Here is a 22,736-nt window from a genome sequence, read left to right as displayed (position 1 = left end):
TTAATCAAAAAAATTTTTTTAATAATTTATTTGAGGTTAGTGGGGAGGGACAAGCAGACTTCTCACTGAGCAGAGAGCCTGATGCAGGACTTAATCCCAGGACTCTGAGATCAGGATCTGAGCTGAAGGAAGAGGCTTAACAGACTAAGCCACCCAGGCATCCCATAAATTTCAGTTTTAAAAGGAACTACCAACCTATCTTCCAGAGTGGCCATTTTAGCAGATAATCACCCTGCCTGGGTTCACTCTGCAAGTCGTGGCCTACTTCTGTGAGCAGAAGACAGACATGTTTGTTAGCAGTGACTAGAACCTTTTCAAACATGCTACCATTCAGCCATGTTTCCTCCATCCTGTGCATTACATCTGGTTGGTTCATCTGGGACTTAAATACCATCTGAAAAGCTGTAAGACATACAGTTAGTGCACAGACTTCAACACTGACAAAGGACTGGAAGCTGGACTCTGCCACTGCCCACTGGAAGGACCCCTCATTTTTCACTCTACAAAATGCAAATAATAATAGCAGAGAATCGGGTACAAATGAAATGCAATTAGGCACTACTATATTGGCCACTCTTTCAAGGTGGTCAAGGACTTCACATACTCCAAATTTTTCCACATTGTTCTCCGTCCTGTCTTTGTGCCACCTCAGTGACTGATGAGCATGCTGCCCCTCTCCACATGCAGGTCATGGTTGGAATGTTAAATCAGGGAGCCCCATGGCAGAAGGAAGCTTCTCTCCCAGACAGACACCATTCTACTGATCATGCCTGAGTAAGGCTGTCCAACAGTTACAAGTTCATTTAATCACAGCAGTATCCAGTGTACAGTTCCCCATATTTCTCATTAGAAATGTTAAAGAAACTTGGTAAAATTTACATTCTCTGCCTCTGCACAATCTGCTTTGGGTATGACTTGTTATCCATAGATTCTTGGTGGACTTCTAGGAGGGCTTTTTTTTATGTGAATGCTCACAAATTATGTTTGACGAGCCATTTGGGAATCTTTCCTGCAAACGATATTAACATCGTAAATTTAAATTGTATACAATTTGTCTCATTTCTCTTTTGCAATATGACATTGGTCTATTTCAGTCTTTGGCATACCTTGCTTCTTCTCCATTGCTTCTCCATGATTACCAAAGCAGGCTGGCACTCTCACTTGCAAACAGGTTCTATTCATCTGGGCCGAGGGAGCCTGAACTATGTGAGACAGCTGGTAGATCTCTTATCACCTCCCTCCATTATGTGGGTCTTTAGCTCCTCACAGAACAAGGGTGTATGAAAACCGCATGGGATACACCAGGTAGTGAGGTCATGATGAGTATGTCCAGCAACAAAGGCAATTAAGTTAGAAAAGGCAGTATCTCACAGGGTCTGGCTCTTCAAAACACAATGTGCTCTTAGTCTTCAAAAGTGCACAACCCTTTGCAAACCCACAAGTTTGGAATTATGATTGCTTTTGTGTGTTGGGGGGGGGGCTGGGGCTCTAAACTTTCTTTCCACTTTGGTATCCAACCATCATAGTGAATCATCTTTCATGAGGAAATGGATTTTATAATCACTTTGTAGGAGTTGCTGTATGTACCCCAAGGACCACAGAACAATAAATACTGAAGACCGATGCCAGGTGGTCTTGAGGCTCAAGGCCAAGGAGTGGTCCAGCTTCTCAGAGGACACATGATTTAATGTGTGTTGCTCCAAGAAGTGACCAGGGTCCTGGGCTTTAGGGCTCACTCTAAACCTTCAAATTCCAGCATTCCACATAGTGCTTACTAGTCTTCTACACCTTAGGCAGTATTATGGAAAATGTGGAAAGAGAAAATGATGCCTTTAATAACAGGTCCCAAAGTGGCTGACTGCCAACTCCCTAAATCCACCAACAGGGCAGCCACAGGAGGGACTCTTCATATACATGCCACTGGTGGCAAGGATGGGAAGCAGCCATCCTTAGGACAAGCACAGTCACTCATGCATCACCTTCTGCCTCCAAAATGCATATAAAATCAGAATGGGGGAGGGGGGCAAGAGAGGAATACCAGCATTTCTAAGCCTCAGGCCAAGGACCTTCATCTGTCCTTTGAGCATATCAAAGACCGCTGCTTTGGGGCTTTTAGAGAGTTTGAATTTTCTGCTCAGTGCTCTAGTCCTGCCTCTTCTTTCCATCTTCTACATGCTAAATCCCCCATTTCATAGGCAAACCAAATTCTGGTTGACCAGTGTGTTTCCCAAGAGGCCTGTGGCCACCTGAGAGTTTGGCTTTCTGGAGGTTGGACAAAGATTTACTAGATTTTATGATGCATCAAGTTAGATGTTTAGACTGGAGTGGGGTCTATTTCAACAGATAGGATGGATGGTGGCTGTTCCAAACATGTCTTCAAAGAAAGCTGGTGTCCAAGCTACAGAGGAAGCTGAGTGGGAACCTAGAATCCAGCTCTGGAAGCCAGTGGAAGAGCCCTTGGTGCGTACTGGCATGACACAGGTGGTAAATAAAGCATGGGAGAAAAGGAAGGATCACAGAAGAAATTCAAAAACCAGAGCAAGGAAGCTATTCGGAAAAACTGCCCCATGGGGATGGGGGGGGAGGGGGACTTACAAATGAAACAGTTTTTCCCTTTAAGGCCAGCTGGCAGGTGCGGTGTGGCATCCAGCTAGAAGCAGCACTGCACTGAGATGGTGTCCACAGGATGGGCTCCACTCTGAAGTGCTTTAACAGCTCTGTTTAACTGTCTCATGCACAGGAACACTTGGGTGCGCCTGATCCTGGCATTTCTAACTGGCTCCCAGGTGATGCAATGCTGCTGGGCTTAGACCACAAAGAGCAAGGCACTAGCTAGATGTACGATGTACTTCTAGGTGTTTCTCTAGGCTGCTCCTGATGCAATGCCACAGTGGGGCTGGCCCACGCTTCCCTGCCAGATTCTGGACTGGGCATGGGATAGGGGAGTTTTAGGTGACAACTGTCAAGTCAGTAAGGACAGTTCAGGTAGGGACAGAGGGGGTTAGGAAAGGAGTGGGGTTTCTGGGAGCTTGCTCTGCTGATGAAGCCAAACTCTAAGTGGAATAGACAGCTAATAGCAAGTTGGCCTCCTTTGTCTCCCTGCTGTTGGAACAGTTTCTGCCTCCCCTCGGTAATCACAGAACATGTGCTGCAAAGATGAACAGACCTGGGGCACCTGAGTAGCTCAGCTGATTAAGTGTCTGCACCTTTGGCTCAGGTCATCATCCTGGGGTCCTGGGATCAAGCCCCAGGTTAGGCTCCCTGCTTAGCCTGCTTCTCTCTCTCCCTCTGCCTGCCCCTCCCCCTGCTTCAGCGCGCTGTCAAATAAATAAAATCTTTTTTAAAACAGATGAACCTTTAGGTAATCCGGGAGCCCCCCTGCCCCCAGAGCCACTGACACAGTCAACCATAGGTTTGTTAGGTGTTGCTTACCCAATGAGCACATGTGCTCCTGATGGGAAGGCTCCTCTGATGGGAAGCCAACTTGCACATCCCTCTTGGAAATGGGCAAGGCTCCTGTCATCTGGTCCTCAATGTGTCTGAAGCTGTTCCAAGGTAGCCATCCTACTGGACCTGCCATGTCCTCATTGTGGGGCCACCATTATCAAGTCTGACTTGCAAAGACCATGACTGTTTCTTGCCCCTCCTTCTCCTTAACAGTCTACCCAGTTGGAAGCTGGGGAAGCCATGGCCATGCTGCAGGCACAGGTTTGCCTCCCCAAGTAACACAACCCAGTATCCCAGGGTCCAGCATCTCCAGTGACTATGTACCGAACCCACTCCATTGCATCAGCATCTCAGGGGCTTTGACCATCCTGATATTGTTCCTGGCTCAGTTCAAAACTGACTGAGCCCGAGCCTTCTCCTTTCCATTCTGTCTCCTGATCCTAATCATCAGTGAATATCAGCGAATCACTGGGCTTGCTTCACACTTGCCCCCTCTCAACACCTCAGAACTGTGGCTACAATTAATAAGACCATATCTTTGAATGCTTCCAGTGACTTGCTAAAAAAATTATGACATCCCTCCTTCTATATCCATCTCCTTATTTATGTTTTGACTGAGATGGGGCTTTCCTAGATCCTCACATGGGCCCTGAGCAACCATAGTGCTCTGCTCAGACTTTAGAAACAGAGGGCATGCTTTCATAGCTCCCCCAGACCCCGTTCTGCTCGTCCTTTCTGATGCACATCTGGCAAAACCACCATATCCACACCCTCCATGCCTGCAAATGGACAAGGATGAGAAGGGCTCTTTCCTAGAATGTGCTGCTGACAGCACTGGTGGCAAAGTTCCCAGGGTCTTAGAGACTGCAGCTGCCCTCAGGTCTTTAGCCTGGACTATCCCATCAGCAGTGGACAGTAGATAAATAAGGATTTCAGGCATGACACCAAATGCCATGGCATCTTTTAGTGAACTTGGGCTGCTATAACAAAATGCCATAAACTGGTGGCTTATCAGTAATGGAAATTTGTTTCTCACAGTTCTAGAGGCTGGAAGTCCAAGGTTGGAGTGCTAGGATGGTTGGGCTCTGGTGAGGGGCCTTTTCTAGGCTGCAAATGTCTGCATTCTCTTTGTACTCTCATGTGGTAGAAATAGAGCTAGCTGGTTCTCTGGCCCCTTCTTATAAAGGCACTAATCTCATTCATGGGGACTCCACTCTTAGGACCTAAGCACCTGCTAATCCCATTAGAATGGGGGTTAGATTTCAACATAGGAATTTGGAGGGATCATGAATATTCATTCCGTAACAGAACACTCCATCTGTAGAGAAACTTGCATCTTATACCCCTGCCACCTCCCATGGTCCTTACAAAACCCTAGCCATACTAGTGGAAAGTGTCTTTCTGGGTAAAGGTAAGTAAATCCAGTTACCAGGAGACCCACACAGGGAGGTCTGGGCCTCAGCACAGGTCTGTTTTCTTGTGTAAGGGGCACCACCTCACGGCAAGAGGCCCTGGTAGAAGTCTCCCATTGGCCACTGATAAGGGAGGGAACCAGCCATCTGCAAAATGAGGCTGAGAGGACTATGGATGTCCCTTCCTGCTCTGAGAACCAAGAGAAAAGCCATTTCGGTGAGCCTGCCAGAAGCTCTGGCAATTGAACGAGAAAACTGGATCCCGTCTCATTCCTGGGATAGTCTGTAACATAAGGAAGTTGTGAGGGTATTTCGGAATTTGGTTCTTCAGCCAAACTCCACGTTCCTCCCATCTCCTCAAACACCATCTCGGACAACAGCCTTTCAGGTAAGGAAATCCACCCAATAATTAAATGCAAAGAATTCCTGGGGTAGAGACTGACACTAGCGACAGCTTCTGTTATGGTAATGACGCTCTGGGGGCCTGGGGGCCGGGGACGCTCCAGATCCAGCTGGAATTTCCATCAGAGCGATAACGTCCAGCCAATAGCTGTGCAGACTGGCTGCTCCGAATGCAGGTGGGATGACATCTGTCTGCTTGCTGAAGAGCTTTTAATGCTTTTCGATTTGTGTTCTCCTCCCAAGCATTGCCTGGGCAGATCTGGGAAGGCTGTGCTCAAGGTCCTCTTAAGGACAGTGGCTCTGGGCCTTCCAAGCAACTGGAACAAGTGTTCTCTCCCCACCTTTGACTCTGCATCAAGGGTAAGAGTGCAAAGGAAATCCTGGTAACTTCTGTGCAGTTCTCCTTAAGGCAGGGCAGTGAGAAATCCCAGCTTAGGGCAGGAAAGCCATATCAACACAGCCATCAGTTACAACCTTCCTTGTGACTCTGGACACTGAACCCATTCAAAAATCACACACGTCTGAAAGGAACCAGAAGGAAATTCTGCTGTTATGAAAGCCATGCTCAGGGCCGTGCTGAGTGGGCTCATGGAAGCTGTGTGGGGTGCAGGTCAACACCATTTCTCTGAAGTCCCAGATCGTCCTAATTCAGTGAAGACTTGAGGACGAGGGTGGCTTGTGGATTAATGTGCAAGGACCCCGCAGTTTCCAGCAGCAAATTTAAAAAATAATAATAAAGCAAAAAGGAGCGAGGCCTAAATGTTTTGTCCAAGTCTGGAATTTGGATAAGAAAGCCGCGCCCTGCGGATGCTCACACACCAGCTTTGATCCAGGGGCCAAACGCCGAGGAAATCATACTCAGGAATCGCTCCAAGCTCCTCTATGTGAAACCTGAGAGCCCTGAACACTGCTAGCACCACCAGCTACCCTTTAGTCTGGAGGGGGAGGCTGCGGGAGGCCATGGGAGCTGAATGGGAACAGAAAAGAAGACCCCGAGAACCAAGGGGAAGCCTGTCTGAAAAGCCAGCATGGGACCTGCCTAGAACCAGACCAGAGGCACCTGGGCTTCCTGCAGACCTCCTGGGGGATAGAACCCCCCCCCCAAAATTAACACATCTATCCTAATCCCAACTAGAGCAAAAGCATACTTCCCCTCCCTCTGGGGTTTCTAGACAGTTATAACATTTCCAGAAATCCCTTCTCTGCTGTACCCTCTTCATAAGGCTGGCCCATCTAATGTCTACACTATGCCTACCAGACTGAGGCCCCCAGACAGGGGCGGGGCAACAGTGGTGGCTGCTGGGGCCGTCCACTGGCAGGTGATCTGGCTGATCACATCTGGCCTGCATTCACTCTGCGTCTCCCCCACGCTGCACCGGGCAGCTCATTCTTCATACCGATCACAGACAAACAGTCCCCCTCGTCACACATCTGGATAATGGCTTTCCTTACTTCCTGTCCTGGGATCAAGACAATTCTTTTCAGATTGAACTGTGATGACTCTTATTATAAGAACATTTCCCCCAGAAGAGCTCTCTCCTCCCCTTTCCCTCTGCTGCCCAGCCCTCCTGAGACACTTGTCCACTCTCTGCCCATAAGCCACGATTCTCAGGGATGGGATTCAGATGGCATTCTGTGCTGTGCACCAGGCAAGCAAGTCCTCAGGCATGCGTGAATGAGACATCCTTCCAAATCCACTGCCCTGAACTCATTTGCAAGCTGTCATGTTCTGGCTGGAAACATCCAGAGTGCCTGGATCTAACTTCTAAGGAATGCCTGTATTGGAGGATACCAAGTTTCACATGGGACCTGCCTGGTGTGGGACCCAGGAAATTTAACAAAAATCCCCTACCCCTGGACAAGCAGAGCAGGACTAACTCCATGTTGTGCTACACCCGCCATCTCCTGTATGACCCCCACATGACCTGCTTATTGCTTAAGGTGCTCCCCCACCCTAGTCAAGCCGCTGAGCACACCCTTAACTGGAAATTGCTCATAAAAATGTAACCCTGCCTTGTGCCCGCCAAAGCTGCATGCCAATTCCGACCAGAGTGATAGGCCAGTTCAAATGGGTCACTATAGGGTAAACTGTGATTCAATTGGCCACTTGCGGGACAGAATAGAGAATCCAGAAGTGGACCCTCAACTTTATGGTCAACTAATATTTGATAAAGGAGGAAAGACTATCCACTGGAAGAAAGACAGTCTCTTCAATAAATGGTGCTGGGAAAATTGGGCATCCACATGCAGAAGAATGAAACTAGACCACTCTCTTTCACCATACACAAAGACAAACTCAAAATGGATGAAAGATCTAAATGTGAGACAAGATTCTATCAAAATCCTAGAGGAGAACACAGGCAACATCCTTTTTGAACTCGGCCACAGTAACTTCTTGCAAGATACATCCACGAAGGCAAAAGAAACAAAAGCAAAAATGAACTATTGGGACTTCATCAAGATAAGAAGCTTTTGCACAGCAAAGGATACAGTCAACAAAACTCAAAGACAACCTACAGAATGAGAAAACATATTTGCAAATGATGTGTCAGGTAAAGGGCTAGTTTCCAAGATCTATAAAGAACTTATTAAACTCAACAGCAAAGAAACAAACAATCCAATCATGAAATGGGCAAAAGACATGAACAGAAATCTCACAGAGGAAGACACAGACATGGCCAACATGCACATGAGAAAATGCTCCACATCACTTGCTATCAGGGAAATACAAATCAAAATCACAACGAGATACCACCTCACACCAGTGAGAATGGGGAAAATTAACAAGGCAGGAAACCACAAATGTAGGAGAGGATGCGGAGAAAAGGGAACCCTCTTGCACTGTTGGTGGGAATGTGAACTGGTGCAGCCACTCTGGAAAACTGTGTGGAGGTTCCTCAAAGAGTTAAAAATAGACCTGCCCTACGACCCAGCAATTGCACTGCTGGGGATTTACCCCAAAGATACAGATGCAATGAAACGCTGGGACACCTGCACCCCGATGTTTCTAGCAGCAATGTCTACAATAGCCAAACTGTGGAAGGAGCCTCGGTGTCCATCGAAAGATGAAAGGATAAAGAAGATGTGGTTTATGTATATAATGGAATATTCCTCAGCCATTAGAAATGACAAATACCCACCATTTGCTTCGATGTGGATGGAACTGGAGGGTATTATGCTGAGTGAAATAAGTCAATCGGAGAAGGACAAACATTATATGGTCTCATTCATTTGGGGAATATAAATAATAGTGAAAGGGAATATAAGGGAAGGGAGGGGAAATGTGTGGGAAATATCAGAAAGGGAGACAGAACATAAAGACTCCTAACTCTGGGAAACGAACTAGGGGTGGTAGAAGGGGAGGAGAGTGGGGGGTGGGGGTGAATGGGTGACGGGCACTGAGGGGGGCACTTGACGGGATAAGCACTGGGTGTTATTCTGTATGTTGGCAAATTGAACACCAATAAAAAATAAATTTATTATTTAAAAAAAAATTGGCCACCTGCATGCGGACTGACATGACTGTGCAACTTTCTATGTGTGTTACAATCCCATTGGCCACTGGCCCCTATAAAGCTGCTATGTCTCTTAGCCTCGGCATCCAAGTCCCTGCTCTGCTGTGTCGGGTATACTTGGACCCAAGCTTGAGCTTGTAAATAAACCCTCGTGTGTTTGCATCGGTGTCGGCTCCTAGGTGGTTTCTCGGATTCGTAATCTTGGGCACAACACCTGGGGCCGAGGATCCCACTTGTTACAGAGGCAAGAAGGTAGAGGAGGCCAGAAAACAACAGTGAAACCCCTGAGTCCTGTGAGCCATGGTTATCTACCCCGATGTACTGGGACTTGCCTGGAGGGTCTTCCTTAGCTATTTCTCCCCGGGAGGGCAGGTCCTAACTGGTCTAGGGTGAAGCTCAGGCCACTGGCACTTAAAAATGCTTCAGGCGCTCCCCTTGTGAAGCAACGTCCAGGTGTCACCTGCCCCATGTTCCCAAGCTTCCCTGAAGAGAGCGTTTTTCAGAGGCCACAACTGGAGGTAACCAACCGGAGGAGAGATAAATTCCAGAACGGAAATACCTGAGAAAGGGAATATGGAAGTCTGAAAAAAAATTCTGAGGAAGATCAAGTGGGGAGAGTGCCCACCCTGAGAACAGGTAGCAAGAGCCCAAATAGGGGGCGTGACTTTGGGGCCCACCTGGAGGGCTTTCTGTGGATTTACTTGGGTCAGAGAGGTCACGGAGTTTGGGATGATTCAAGACAAGAATTGATCTGGCTCAGGCTTATCTGCAGAGCCTCCTAAATCCAACAGAAGCAGAGATTTATTTTCTGCAATAGAAACCTCTTTGTTTCTACATATAATGATATGTTCTTTATTTTCCCTCCTGTGTGTGGGTGGCCAAGTGTGCACCACATGGTTTCCCGCCCCCCTCTCAGCACCACACCTAGAACGGCCTGTGTTTAGACAATCCCTGAGAGCTCTTGGGCTTACCTGATTGAGAAGCAAGCTGCATGCATGTCATTCTGGGTCTCCTCAGGCCCCAAATGTCAAGACTGTTGAGACTCAGCTCTGTGTTCTCCTGGCCTCCCACCTGGGCTAGGGAGGGCTCTTGCCCAAGTACCTCCTCTGGGCCTGATGACCCCACTTCCCCAGAGAAGGACTTTGCCTCAGAGAAATAAATGCTTGCTTCTCGCTGTCCCTTTTTCCCTTTAAAAGTAAATATTGATAAACATCTTGGACACTGAGGTCTCCCACAAGGCACCCTGTCCTGGTTTCTTGAGGGAAAACACCTGGGCAACACTGGCCCAGCTGGGCTGTGTCTCTCAAGGAATGCCCCCCCTCCACTTCATTAATTCAATTATAACCAGTAACAGTTGTCAGCTATAGCTCTCTGGAGAAAGAGAGGTCCATCACGGCCATCTTCTTGCACTCAGGATCTATTCCCCTCTCCTGGTCACTGCAGGATGAAGTAGTCCCCTTGTTTTTACTTGGGTTTCTCAAACTATCATGGAAAGACAGGGAGACAGCTGCCTTCCCTACCACATTTCTGTTCACTAAATGAACCAAAAAATAACATGCAGATACCTATTAGGCAGGGTTTTACAGGCAAGGAGGCAAGGTCATGAAGGCTCATCAGAAAAGCTCAAAGTCAGGGTGCCTGGGTGGCACAGTTAGTTAAGTATTCAACTCTTGGGTTCGGCTCAGGTCATGATTTTGGGATGGCAAGATCGAGCCCTGTGTCAGGCTCTGCACTTAGTGAGGAGTCTAAGATTTTCTCTCCCTTGGGATCCCTGGGTGGCTCATCAGTTTAGCGCCTGCCTTCGGCCCAGGGCATGATCCTGGAGTTCCGGGATCGAGTCCCACATCAGGCTCCCTGCATGGAGCCTGCTTCTCCCTCTGCCTATGTCTGCCCCCGCTCTCTGTCTCTCATACATAAATAAATAAAATCTTAAAAAAAAATAAAGACTTTTCTCTCCCTCTCCCTCCCCTCAAATAAACAAATCTTTTTAAAAAAGAAAGAAAAACCTCAAAGTCACTATCATCATGGCTTCTGCATGGAGCCAACTCATCCTCATGGCAAAAACACAGAACAATTCCTCCCAGGTCCTCTACCTTGACCACAACGAGGAACTGCAAATCTTTCAGACCCACCCAAAGCCATGGCTGCAGTCTTTTCCACCCTACTTCTTTATCAAGTAATCATCAGAAAGCTGTTAATCACAGCTAAGGTACTTGAGTTTCCTAGGTAAGACCCTCTTGCTGACTCATTGACTTTCTTCTGCAACTAGCATGATGTTGATGGTCCTGTCTTTCTTGGTTGGCAGCTATCTGAACGTACCCTGTTTTTTTTTTTTTGTTTGTTTTTTTTGTTTTTTTGTTTTTTGATATATAACAAGTTTTCTTCTTAGTACCCCTCTCTTGGAATGAGGATCCTTACTTTAATACTCCTGATGTATGAGTATATTATCATAGAAGTGATCCCAAATCATTTAAAGTAGAGGCTGGAAATTTTAAAAAAGTAATACTAGCTTCCTAACCTATAAAATAAAAGGGAAATACTACCCATCCCATAGAATTGGTTAACAGCATAATGACTGCACAGCATCTAATACAGTAGGTGTTCAATAAATGAGATCTGACTCTCATTAATTCCTGTCTTAAGCAGAATTATTGGAATTATTGATATTACCATGGCAAGAATTTTTCATGTAATTCATAATTCAGAACCCATTTGATTGCAGATTGGATTGGAGCCAGTTTATAGTACCAAATAAATTACTTTTGAACTACAATATGTAAAATATGGTGAGACAAAGACAAAGAGACACAGAAAGAGAGAGAAAAACACAAGTCCAGGACAGGGTGAGTTAGTTGCTAAAAATGAGCCTGACATTTGCTTTGTATTTTCTGACAGCCACAGCAGGAACAAAATCAGGTTAACGTATAATGACTCTCATTGTCTGATAAATGCAATGTGTAGCTCACATGGATAGTGAATTTTTCTCCTAACATTCAGAGCTGGAGTAACTGCTTGCACTGATCCTTATATGACATATACTGGGTAAGCTACAGAGCAGCCATATTATGTGTGTCCATGTACAAAAGCACATACAGATCCTTCAGAAGACTGGTTTCTCTTTATCAGTATTAAATGGCTAGGGACCACTGGGTGAGTCCCCTGGGGACCTTCTAAGGGTAGTCTTTTTCATTCTCTAAAGTTTTCACTGAGAAATTTTCTTGAAGAGCGTAGACCAGTGGCTCAGGTCCACTGAGAACATCATCCCATCCTCCTTAGTGCACATGTACTTAGGGAATAAGGAATTAAATGATTCCATTCTGTCCCCATATATGCAACAGCTTTCAGGCTTTGTATCTGTAAGCAGCCTGGCCAGTGTCTTCATCAAGAGTCCAGGCTGATCCCTCTTGCTAAGCCTCCACACAGCCTTGTCTGTGGCTTGAGCCTGGCTGACCAGAGGGTTGCAGATGGAGAGAATGTGGCTTCATCCCTGGGGGTCCTGCTTCCCACTGCTCGCAAATAATCAGAGACAACAGACTTCCCTGGGAAAACCATAATCACCCAACTAGGGGCAGGGCCAAATGGTCACAGAATTTATTGGCTTTGATTAACAATTAGGTGTTTGTTTTTGTAGGTAATTAGAGTGCAAGAGCAAGCTATAAAGAGCCCTTCAAGAAACTGAAGCAGACTATAGCTAAAGGCTACTGGCATTGGACTGAATCTCACCATTCATCTCTGCAGACCCCTGCACTCAGACGCCAGTGGCTCTGCACAATTGCCTAGGTCATCAGGGAGAAAATGGCCCTCTGTGTTCTTCACATTCAAGGAGAAAAGCTTCTGCATAGCACGTGTGTGCTCACATGCGGGTGCAAAAAGCAGTCCAGCGTGGGTGCTGGCACTGGACGCTGCATGGAATCTTGCAGTTCATATAAATAGATGTATTCAAAAGTCCACGACAACCCACATGTTGGAAAATGTTTTGACAACTGCATTCTCAAACCCATTAGGTGGTTAATTCTGAGGAACTAAGACAGACCGGCTGGGTCATTTTGCCAAAAGGCGAGAAGAGAGGATATTTGCCAAAGTCATACTGATTTACGCTTTTCTCTCAGCAACCATTCTTGGCTACAGGTTTGTACATGCTTTTTTTTTTTTCTTTAACAAATCAGAAATATGAATACATATTTGATTACAGTTTATCTTTAAAAATTATTTCCTAGTAGTATAGGCAAAAAAGTGTGGGCAAAGAGCTGTCACGAATATTTAAAAATACTGTCGAGATAAAAGAACTGTGTACTTAGTGACAAGTGCTCATTTTGCCTCTTTTAGCTGATAGCATGTTATTTCTGCCTTAATCCCAGGAAATACACATAGGATTATTCTCACTCACTGTACTCACATCACGATACTCAGTAGGCACAGAATAGCTAACTACCAAACCCATCTATAGGACTGAAAAAAATGAGAATGGGACCAGATAAAACAAGGCAAAAGCATATACACACACACACACACACACACACATATATACACATACACACACATATATAGAGCCACAGATATAGCTAATCCTAGAGGAAATTGCTTTTGTATTTCTCCTTACAGACTGACTTTACAGAAGTCAGAAGTTTGAGTTTACATTTAGGATCCCAGGCATCTTACTACATAGGTCATCAGGAAACCTTTATATTTTTTCACCAAAAACTAGGTTTCCATTTAACTTTGTTCCATCCAACGCAATACAAATTTTCCTATTGTTCTTCATGCTCTGACCTCCTTGATTTACGTATTTATTTTTTAAGTTCTCATGCAGTTGTACCACAATTTTCCCTTCAGAGAAATACAAAACAGACCCCTACTGCAGGAGAAATAGTAAGCCCTCAGGCCATAGTTTTAGAGTCGGCTGGCTCTCTGATGCCTAAGACTTCCTGCAGGTGATCTCAATTTTGGTCCAGCCACCCAACCCCTCTGACCTGCTGCTTCCTCCCCCTGTAAAACCAGGACGCTGCCTCAGATCCTTTCCATAATGTCTTTGGGCTCTGAGGGTCTATGGCTGTCCCCTCCTCAAAGGAAGAATTTCCATGTACAAAGGCAGTAACTGATAATTCTTTAAAACTAAGATATTGAAGGGCATCTGCCTTTGGCTCAGGTCATGATCCAGGGGTCCTGGGATCAAGTCCCGCATCGGGCTCCCCACAGGGAGCCCACTTCTCCCTCTGCCTATGTCTCTGCGTCTCTCCTGAATAAATAAAATCTTTAAAAAAAAAAACAAAACAACCCAAAACCCCAAAAAACTGAGACACGGACATTCTGCCTTTGGACAGTTGGACTTTGAAACCAGCTTTCAAGGAAATAGAAAGTCAACCGTCTGAAGATAAGTCCCATTAATTGACTGATAGAGTGAATCACAGATCATGCTGGTCCAGGAAAGAAATGCAACCAAAGAACACACTCTGAGAAAAACCCCTTCCCTCCGGAGTGTGTGCACTAAGAGCAGATTGCTCTTAGTGCACACATGAACATGAAATTAACATTTGACTCACAGAGACCATCTGTTCAGTAATCTCTCCCGTTCCCTGAAGGGCTGGGACCCAGGCGTGCTGGCCTAGGTCTGTGTTACAGAAGAAGCAAAAGTATGTGGCAGCACTGTTTCAAAACTTATGGAATTCAAGCAGAAAAAAAAAAATATATATATATTCAGCAAGGAACTGGAAGAGGCAGAACAATAGAGTCTGATACTTACTTGTGGCCCAGCTCGTGAGCGATGGTAAAGGCCAAATTGAGACCATTGTCTTCGGCAAGCACACATTTCCTCTTAGCACTGCACACACCTCCTAAGTAAGCAATCCCTGTAGCAGAGACACAAAACACATCCTCTTCAGAACGTGGGAGGCCCTGACCTCGCTGGGCAAGTCCATATGGTCAACAGCATGCATGATGGGAGAGAGGAGGGGCAGATGGGGACGAGGATGTGGCCACGGGGTTGGGGCCATCGTTCCAGAGCTCTTGTGTGGGACGGGCTGGCGTGTAATGCTTTGGGATTCACCAAAAAATAATTAATGGTAACAATCACCACACCACGGAGATCTCCCAAGCATTTAATGGATGTCGGGCAATGTGTTGTGTTTACAGACATTATCTAATTTAATCCTAATGACTTAGAGGGTTGGTAACAGGGAGAGACCAAGGCGCAGAGGGGAAACGTAAGGTGGATTGGCACGCAGTGCTGGGATGCTGTCCAACTTCACCATCTAGGGCTGGGGTGAGGCGAGGCTGGCAAGGCAAGGTGCCCAGTGTGAAAAGCTGAAGGAGGGTCCCCCACACATGCATGCCCAGAGAGGGAGGGGCCACCTTCCTTCCCTCACCCCACTCCAGCTCTGCTAGGGCCAATGCTCTCAGGGTGTGAGCAGGGAGTAGAGAAGCAGCGAAGCTCACAGAGAGCAAGCCCAGGAAGGCTGTGCAGGATATGCAGAAAAATGTTTCAGGAACCCTTGGCAGAGAATTCCTGAACCAGGACCTGGAGGGAGGGAGAGAACCCTGAAGAGTGAGGGCCTGGCAGAAGTCAAGAAGGATGAGCCTCATGGAGCGACTCGCTCATCTCCACACATACCTGTCTGGGGTCCTCTTGCCTCTGAGACGGGAGCTGAACCCAGGCACATAAGAGGAAGGCAGACGAAGGGGAATGGTGTGAGCAGGGGACAGGAGGCTGTCCCGGGAAGGCTGGAGGACAGATGGGTGTTTTCTAGGAGAGGAAGGTTATCCTGGCAGAAAGGTGTGTGAATGACAAGAGGGCCTTGGCCAGGCACATCTGAGGGATGCACAGGCCACCTGTCTGCAGGCTGCCACTCTCCACAGCAGCTCTCCACATGTCCTGTCAGTTCTTGCTATCTCTGCACCCTGGACAGGCATCCCTCACAACTCAAGTGTCCCCAGAGCTTATCTGAATGAAAGGGGAGTCCATGGACCCTCTCCCATCTCACCCCTCCCCCGGGCTTGGGACAGATGAGAGAGGACTAGAATTATCTGCACTCCCACTGCCTGGAGCATCTGACTCCTTAATACACCAAGAGATGGATGAATGGGTGGTGGCACAGGGTGGCTGGCGGCTTATACAACTGAGGTGACTCGGGGTTCCTCTTGCTGTGAGTTCACAAGGGATGTAGGGCGGGCAGGGGCTCCACTGGCCCCATGACCAGGCATGTGATGTCCAGTGACCAGATGGACGGAGGCTCTGCAGCCAGACTCCACCCACCAGCCCTTTGCCCTGGGACCGACTTGGCCACCGGCGCAAGAGGTGTCTCTTTTCTACCCACGACACCACCAACTGCTGCTGAGCTGCACGCCGCTCCATTCAGAGGGCCCCTTTCACTAATGTGCAGTAGGTGTCTTGGAAGTAGACACTGGCCTTACAGGCACAAGACTTGGGGAGGTAAGGAGTTGGCAAAAGCAGAGGGGAAATGCACAGGGGAGTTAGTTAAAAATAAACCTCTTTCCCTGCTACCCCAAAGGGACACCTATTCTCTTTGGTGACTTCAAAATCACCAAGGTGGACCTTGGCCTCCTGGAGTGCTCTCCCTCCTTCCTCTCGATGCCCCCTATGAGCCCCTAGACACACAGCTACCTCACCCCCGGCTCTGCTCTGCACGGAGATGCTGTTGCGGGTTCAGCTCACATTTAGCACCCCAAGCTGCCACCACAGCACGTCTAAAACATGCAACATGCTTGGGCAAGGTTGAAGAAAACATGCAACATGCTTGGGCAAGGTTAAGAAAAGGAAAGAAAAGAAAAGAAAAGAAAAGAAAAGAGAAGAGAAGAGAAGAGAAGAGAAGAGAAGAGAAGAGAAGAGAAGAGAAGAGAAAAGAAAAGAAAGAAAAGAAAAGAAAAGAAAAGAAAAGAAAAAGAAGAAAGAGAAAAAAGGGGAAAAGAAACTTTGTTTTTTTTTTGTTTTGTTGTTTTTTGTATGTTTTTTTTTTGCACGTGGACATCATAATCCAGCAATGCAGACTACTGGAAGGAGAAAGATGACAACCAGAAAGGACATGATTTGGCTTCTCAGTGCCTTCAAGGTCATTATTCTGGTTTTGTTTAAAAATGTTTTGTGGGTTGCTGCACTAAGTCCAGCAGTGAGTAGCTGGAATGCTTCTACATAGCTCCGATGGTATGTGCGTGTAACAACACACGCACACACTCGGATGCACACCCAGTAGTGCTCTCCCAGCCCAGGCTGCGGCCTCCTGGGTCAATGAATCAACTGGAACAATCAGATGTGCACGCCCCCGGGAGAAGTCATCTGGTGAGTGGGGAGAGGAGGCATCTAAAGACAGCTGTACTGAGCCTGCTGTCCCCAGAGCGGCTGCTGAACCAGCAGACGTTGATGCCACACAAAAACATCCCCTGGCCTCTGCTGCACTCAACTCCCCAAGCCGGCAGTCCTGAGTTTCCACTCTAATTAGGTAACACGCAACGTTAGGGAAACAGCTAAGCAACGAGCCTTCCAATAATTGCATTTTAATTTTTCCAAGGCACAGATGATCTTTTTTTTTTTTTTAACGAGAAAACAAAGGATCAGTTTATTTATGAGAAATGTTCTCGCACGAAGGTGGATTATGGTCTAGTGCTTTTAATGATGCATTCTGATCACGAACAGCCTGGTCAGGAAAGTGAGCAAGGCAAAACGTGTAAAAGCAGATGGCCTCTGATACAGAGTGGAGGAACCTTGTGCATTCACGACCCATGGTGTGGAAATGCTTAGAGCTCATGAAACAAAGTCTGGAGAAAATCCCAGGTTGTTGTAAAAGAGCTGCAAGGAGTACATGGCAGTTAAGCCATGAGCTTCCATGAGAATCAAAGCCCGTCACTATTCCTTGTTCCCTGGAAAGAATGGAGAAGCAGGGAGCAGTGGAGGGTATGCTGAAGCTATGGCATCACTGGGACCTTCCTATGTTACTGGAATTCCCTACACAGACAGCAAGACTCCAGAGGGGTGTTTTCCATGTATTTAGCATTCTATGAATTAAAATTCTCCATCAAAAAAAAATCCTAGAACTTATTTTTGAAATTTTTAAAACATCAATTCCACATGTTTGCAGAGCTCCCTGGAATAGAAAAGGGAAGCAGAAAGGCAACCGAAATTTATTAGGGTCCTCTCTAGGGGCAAGCACTGCTCAGAATGGGTGACCATTCCTTATTCCATAGGTATGGTTACTGGCCCCATCTTATAGGGAAATGGAGGCCCAGTAACCAGTTATATGCCTGACAGAGCCGAGACTCAGATACTGTGCAGGACTCCTTTTTTTTTTTTTTTTTTTCCAACACCAGTGCTCTTCCAGGCAAACCCAGGGCCTCTTTCATCAAAGCTTTGGTGACCAACAACAATGAATCATCTTTGGGGGTTTCAAGGATTTTCATAAATCTTAATGTGTTTATGCAGAGATGTGGGTGGGATAAAATAAAGGTTTCAGGTGTTTGAGTCCAAATGTTTTTTAAACTAAAGATAAAAAAGATTCAAGGGATATATGCAACAATATTAATGGTTACCTCCAGGGCGTGGTGAAGTCATTATAAATCTTTTCAATTTTCTTCCTTTTGGCTTAAACCTAATACAATGAATATGCACTTGCCATGAAAATTAAAGTTACTGGTTATATTCCATTCACCCAAGGTGACTTATAGCAGAGGCAGAACTGAGAAAAGACCTCTACCACCTGCCCGCCCCCGCCCCCCCCCAAAAAACCTCCAAATTTTGATTCTGAATATATAGACTTTCAGGCAGCAGAGATGGAGTTCACAGTCAAGGCATCACTGAGTATGTGCTTATATCCTAAGGGCAGTTTGCTCCATCTCTACTATACACCTCTGGCACAGATTAGAGAAGCAAAACATGCTTTTAAAAATCTGAAATGCTGGGGTACCTGGATGGTGCAGTTAGCTGAGCAACTGACTCTTGGTTTTGGCTCAGGTTGTGATCTTGGGGTTGTGAGATGAAGCCCCACGTTGGACTCCATGCTCACCACAGAGTCCACGTGAGATTCTCTATCCTTCTCCCTCTGCCCCGCCCACTCATTTGCTCTCTCAAATAAATAAATCTTAAAAAAAAAAATCTGAAATGCTGATGGTAGAAATGAAGAAGGGCTATGAAGATTTTTTCTGATGCCTGGAGAAGTCTATAGGATCCATTCAGAAAAGCCAGAGTCTCTTAACCCAGCTTCCCAGCCGTGTCAACTCAGTGTAGACATTCTCCCTTTTCTTTTCCTTGGTAGGATTGTGATTTTGGAGAGGAAACTGGGTGAGGAGGTTTAATTATTTTCTTTTTCAGTAGAAAACTGCATGGTGTAAGCACATAATACTTAAACTCAGAGTTGACCATATCCTTTCTAGATTAAGGAGTAAACAACACACAACTGTATAAACTCTGATTTATCCAGCAAATTGTCACGTGTAAACAGTTTGCAGCTGTTGGCCTTGTTGGCCATTACTCATACCTTCTTGGACTCTGCCCCTGAGAGAAAAAGGCTGAGTTTCTTCTACCAACTGCTCGAAGTCCTAACATCATCATGGTTATCACTGGGATGCCACGTTGCCAGTTATAAGAAAGCAATTTACATCTCTTCACTTGGCATTCACAGTGGTTGAGACAGAGTTGCTCACTCAGCCTCAGGGGCATGGCCTTGTGCTCTTGTAAACTTTACTACATGGTTGGAAGTATGATCTGAATTTCTGAACAGCATTTAAGAGCCCATGTCTTAGTGTCTAGGATGTGACAAATTATAAAGACCTACAGTTGATTCTCATTATCTGTGGGAGTTGGATTCTAAAAAGTCACTGGGAATGTGAAATTCTCAAATATAGAACCATTGCTCCTAGCAGACATACAGAGGTAGGTTCCTGTGAGCCTCTGGTCACAACATCTTTGTCAAATGACCAATACATAACCTTGTTTTATGTGTGTTCCTGTTCAAAGAAACCTTATTTAATATATACTGTTGGTCTATTAACATCGAATTCATGGCCAACAGTTCGGCAACTCATGCCGAAACAAAGCTTGTATTTTTCTCAACAAAAAACACAAAAATGTAAAAAATAAGGCACCTGTTGACCACAGAAAGGACTTTTTTTTTTTTTTTTTTAAACAGTATGAGAGCTGAAACAAGAAGGCAAAGGGTCACCTTGTTCAACCTTATTTGTGAGCATGCCTCTGCACATGTCTGTACATGACACATAAACACTATGAATACTGATTCTGGAATTACTAATAAATTTTGGCGAGTAGGCAAATTCACAAATGCAGAATCCTTGAATGCCAATGGTACACATTGCAAAAAAAAAAAATCATGTCTTATTGTTGGACATGATGGAGTCCTTATCAGTTGCAAAAAGGAGATTTAGTCTACATTTAACTGTCACATAATTTCCTAATTCTGTATTATTTAAATTATTTGAGGGTGCCTGCCTGGTTCAGTCAGTTGAACATCCAGCTCGTGGTTCTGGTTTGGGTCATGATCTCAGGGTTGTAGGATTAAGCCCCAAGTAGGGCTCCATGTTCAGTGGGAAGTCTGCTGAGTTTCTCTCTCTTCCCCTCTTCCTCTGCACCCCATGCTGAGTTTCTCTCTCTTCCCCTCTTCCTCTGCACCCCATCCTGCTCTTTCTCTAAAATAATAAATAATCTTAAAAATAAATTATTCTATTAATTCAGGTCTATCCTCTTCTACAATTTCATGTCTGCATTCTCTCCAAGGTGAACAGTCCGCAGGGCCATCCTCTTCACTGTAAGTTACAGACCTCCTCCTGGTCCCGCAAAGAGCAGACAGGACCTCACATATGCTAAAGGACAGACACAGCTCAAAAATTGGGATAGAACATTGATGATAAGGTTCTGGAAGGCTGGCAGAAGTGGTGGCCTGAGTCACATGGTCCCACTGCTTGGGATTAAGGAGCACTGCCTTCCAGATCTGGCCCTGTCTCTGGCTCTCTGCCCCTAATCCCAGGAGCACACATCTGGGTAAGCCCTCCAGACCTATTTTTGTCTTGGCAACTCCGCCCCCAGTGTCTCTGCTTCTTTTTTGGATCTCCTGGGGTCAGTTACCATGTAAGGAAGATGAGTTCGCCAAGGTCTTTATTCCGGCACCATGAACAGAAGGTGGGGGGATCCCTGGGTGGCTCAGCGGTTTAGCGCCTGCCTTCAACCCAGGGCATGATCCTGGAGTCCTGGGATCGAGTCCCGCATCGAGCTCCCTGCAGGGAGCCTGCTTCTCCCTCTGCCTGTGTCTCTGCCTGTCTCTTTGTGTCTCTCATGAATAAATAAATAAATTAAAAAAAAAAAACAGAGGGTGGGGGCCATGGCTCAAAGAGGGACATTGGCTCTCTCCTTAAACATGAGTACTGTAGAAGCTGCCACAGCAATTCAAAACTGCCAGTACCTAACACCTACTTATGGAGCAGAACACTGATGACCTGAAAAATTCAGCAACTTACTCAAGGCAAAAGAAGTAGTAAATGGGCAAAGTAAAGGTAAGAGCTTCCAAGTCTGATCACTGAACGGTTCAACATTCCCTATTTTGCAACTTAATACAAAGTTAGAGTAGCCAAAACAATGTAGTACTTGCAGAAAGAGACATTTAGACAGACCTGGGAGCCCAGAAAGTAAACCTGCAGATTTACAGTCAATTCATTTTCAGCGAGGGTGCCAAGACCATCCAGTGTGGGGAAAGAAGAGTCTTGTCAACAAATGGTGAGGGAATAACTGGACAGCCACATGCCAAAGATTGATGTCAGACCCATCTTTATGTGGTATGCAAAAATTAACTCCAAATGGATCATAGAGCTAGATGAAAGATCTAAAACTATAAAATGCTTAGGAAAAAAACAGAGAAGTCTTTCTGACTTTGGGGTAGACAAAGCCTTCTTAGGTATTACATCAAAGGCACAAGGGGGCATGTAAAAATGCCCATGCCAGTGTGTTCATCAACAAAGACACCTTCCCTGGAACAAGAGAATAGCTGTGTGAGAGTTGGGAGTGAGGTGTGTGTGGGGGTAGGGAGTCACCAAGGCAGGCAATGAGTGTGCTGATACATCCCAAGGAAGCTTCTCAGTCTTCCCCCAGCATTAAAACTTCCTGCTAATTTGCCCAGCAGCCTTTGTGTCACAGGCAAACTTGCTAGCCAGTCCAAGTGTTGCATGAACTGCTACTTTGAGACACACAGTTCTTGATTATGTGCAGAGTCAAGGAAAACCACACATGCTGACAAACCAACTGCCCTCACTCTAGGTTTCCCCAATGCCTCCAGGATCCAGAGTTTGGGGAAGAGATGTCACCACCCCTGGTGAGGTTATCACACAGCCAAGTCCCCAGAAAGGGACTGGAGGCTTCTAGGTTTGGAGCCATGGCTCCTACAACAGTTTGATACATTAAGTAAGTATAAAATGTAGGAATTTACAAGTTCAAAGCAAAAACATTCATCCCAACACTTTACTGCATTCTTTGAAAACCCAAACATGCTGGGGCAGGGGAAGGAAGAGAAATAATTTGATCTTCAAAAGATCGCAACCAACATGAGCCAAGTGCACAGAGATGTCCTGCAGATTCCCCACCCTCCAGGCAAGATGGCACTTGTGTCTGGGGGGTTGCGTGGGGGGGCCCATCATGTGGGAGGGAATCTCCAGAGAGTAGACTTAACGTTCCTCAAATAAGCATGATGCCTCTTGGAAGACGAGCCCAGAGAGGCTCAGGGGCTTCTGGAACAGGCCTGGACACCCACCAGAAAGGGCCCCCAGCAGGCTCATCTCAGGACACTGTAGGGGAGAGGGAGTCTATCCAGACATCTTTGAAGATCTCTTACGTTGACAAATACTTCATTAAGGGTTTCCTGGCTGCCTATCCTTGATGGCATCATGCCAGGTATGAAATCCTAGGTTGAGCAAAAGCCACACAGACCTAGAGGGGAAAAGAGCCTTGAGAACAACATCC

At 46.1% G+C, this 22,736-nt stretch overlaps 1 protein-coding gene across 1 annotated transcript in view; it reads right to left on the bottom strand.

Moving 5' to 3' along the window:
• Nucleotides 1-22,736, bottom strand: part of ADAMTS17 (ADAM metallopeptidase with thrombospondin type 1 motif 17) — a 330,972-nt gene that overhangs the window by 182,130 nt on the left and 126,106 nt on the right. The window contains exon 8 of the mRNA XM_077869670.1: nucleotides 14,517-14,622. Coding sequence (XP_077725796.1) covers nucleotides 14,517-14,622 — 106 coding nt within the window. The remainder of the gene's footprint in view (nucleotides 1-14,516; nucleotides 14,623-22,736) is intronic.

The sequence above is a fragment of the Canis aureus genome, chromosome 2, assembly GCF_053574225.1.
Source record: "Canis aureus isolate CA01 chromosome 2, VMU_Caureus_v.1.0, whole genome shotgun sequence".
In the NCBI taxonomy this organism is placed as follows: domain Eukaryota; kingdom Metazoa; phylum Chordata; class Mammalia; order Carnivora; family Canidae; genus Canis; species Canis aureus.
The sequence above is the reverse complement of the archived record's forward strand: the minus strand, read 5'-3'. Positions and strand labels throughout refer to the sequence as shown.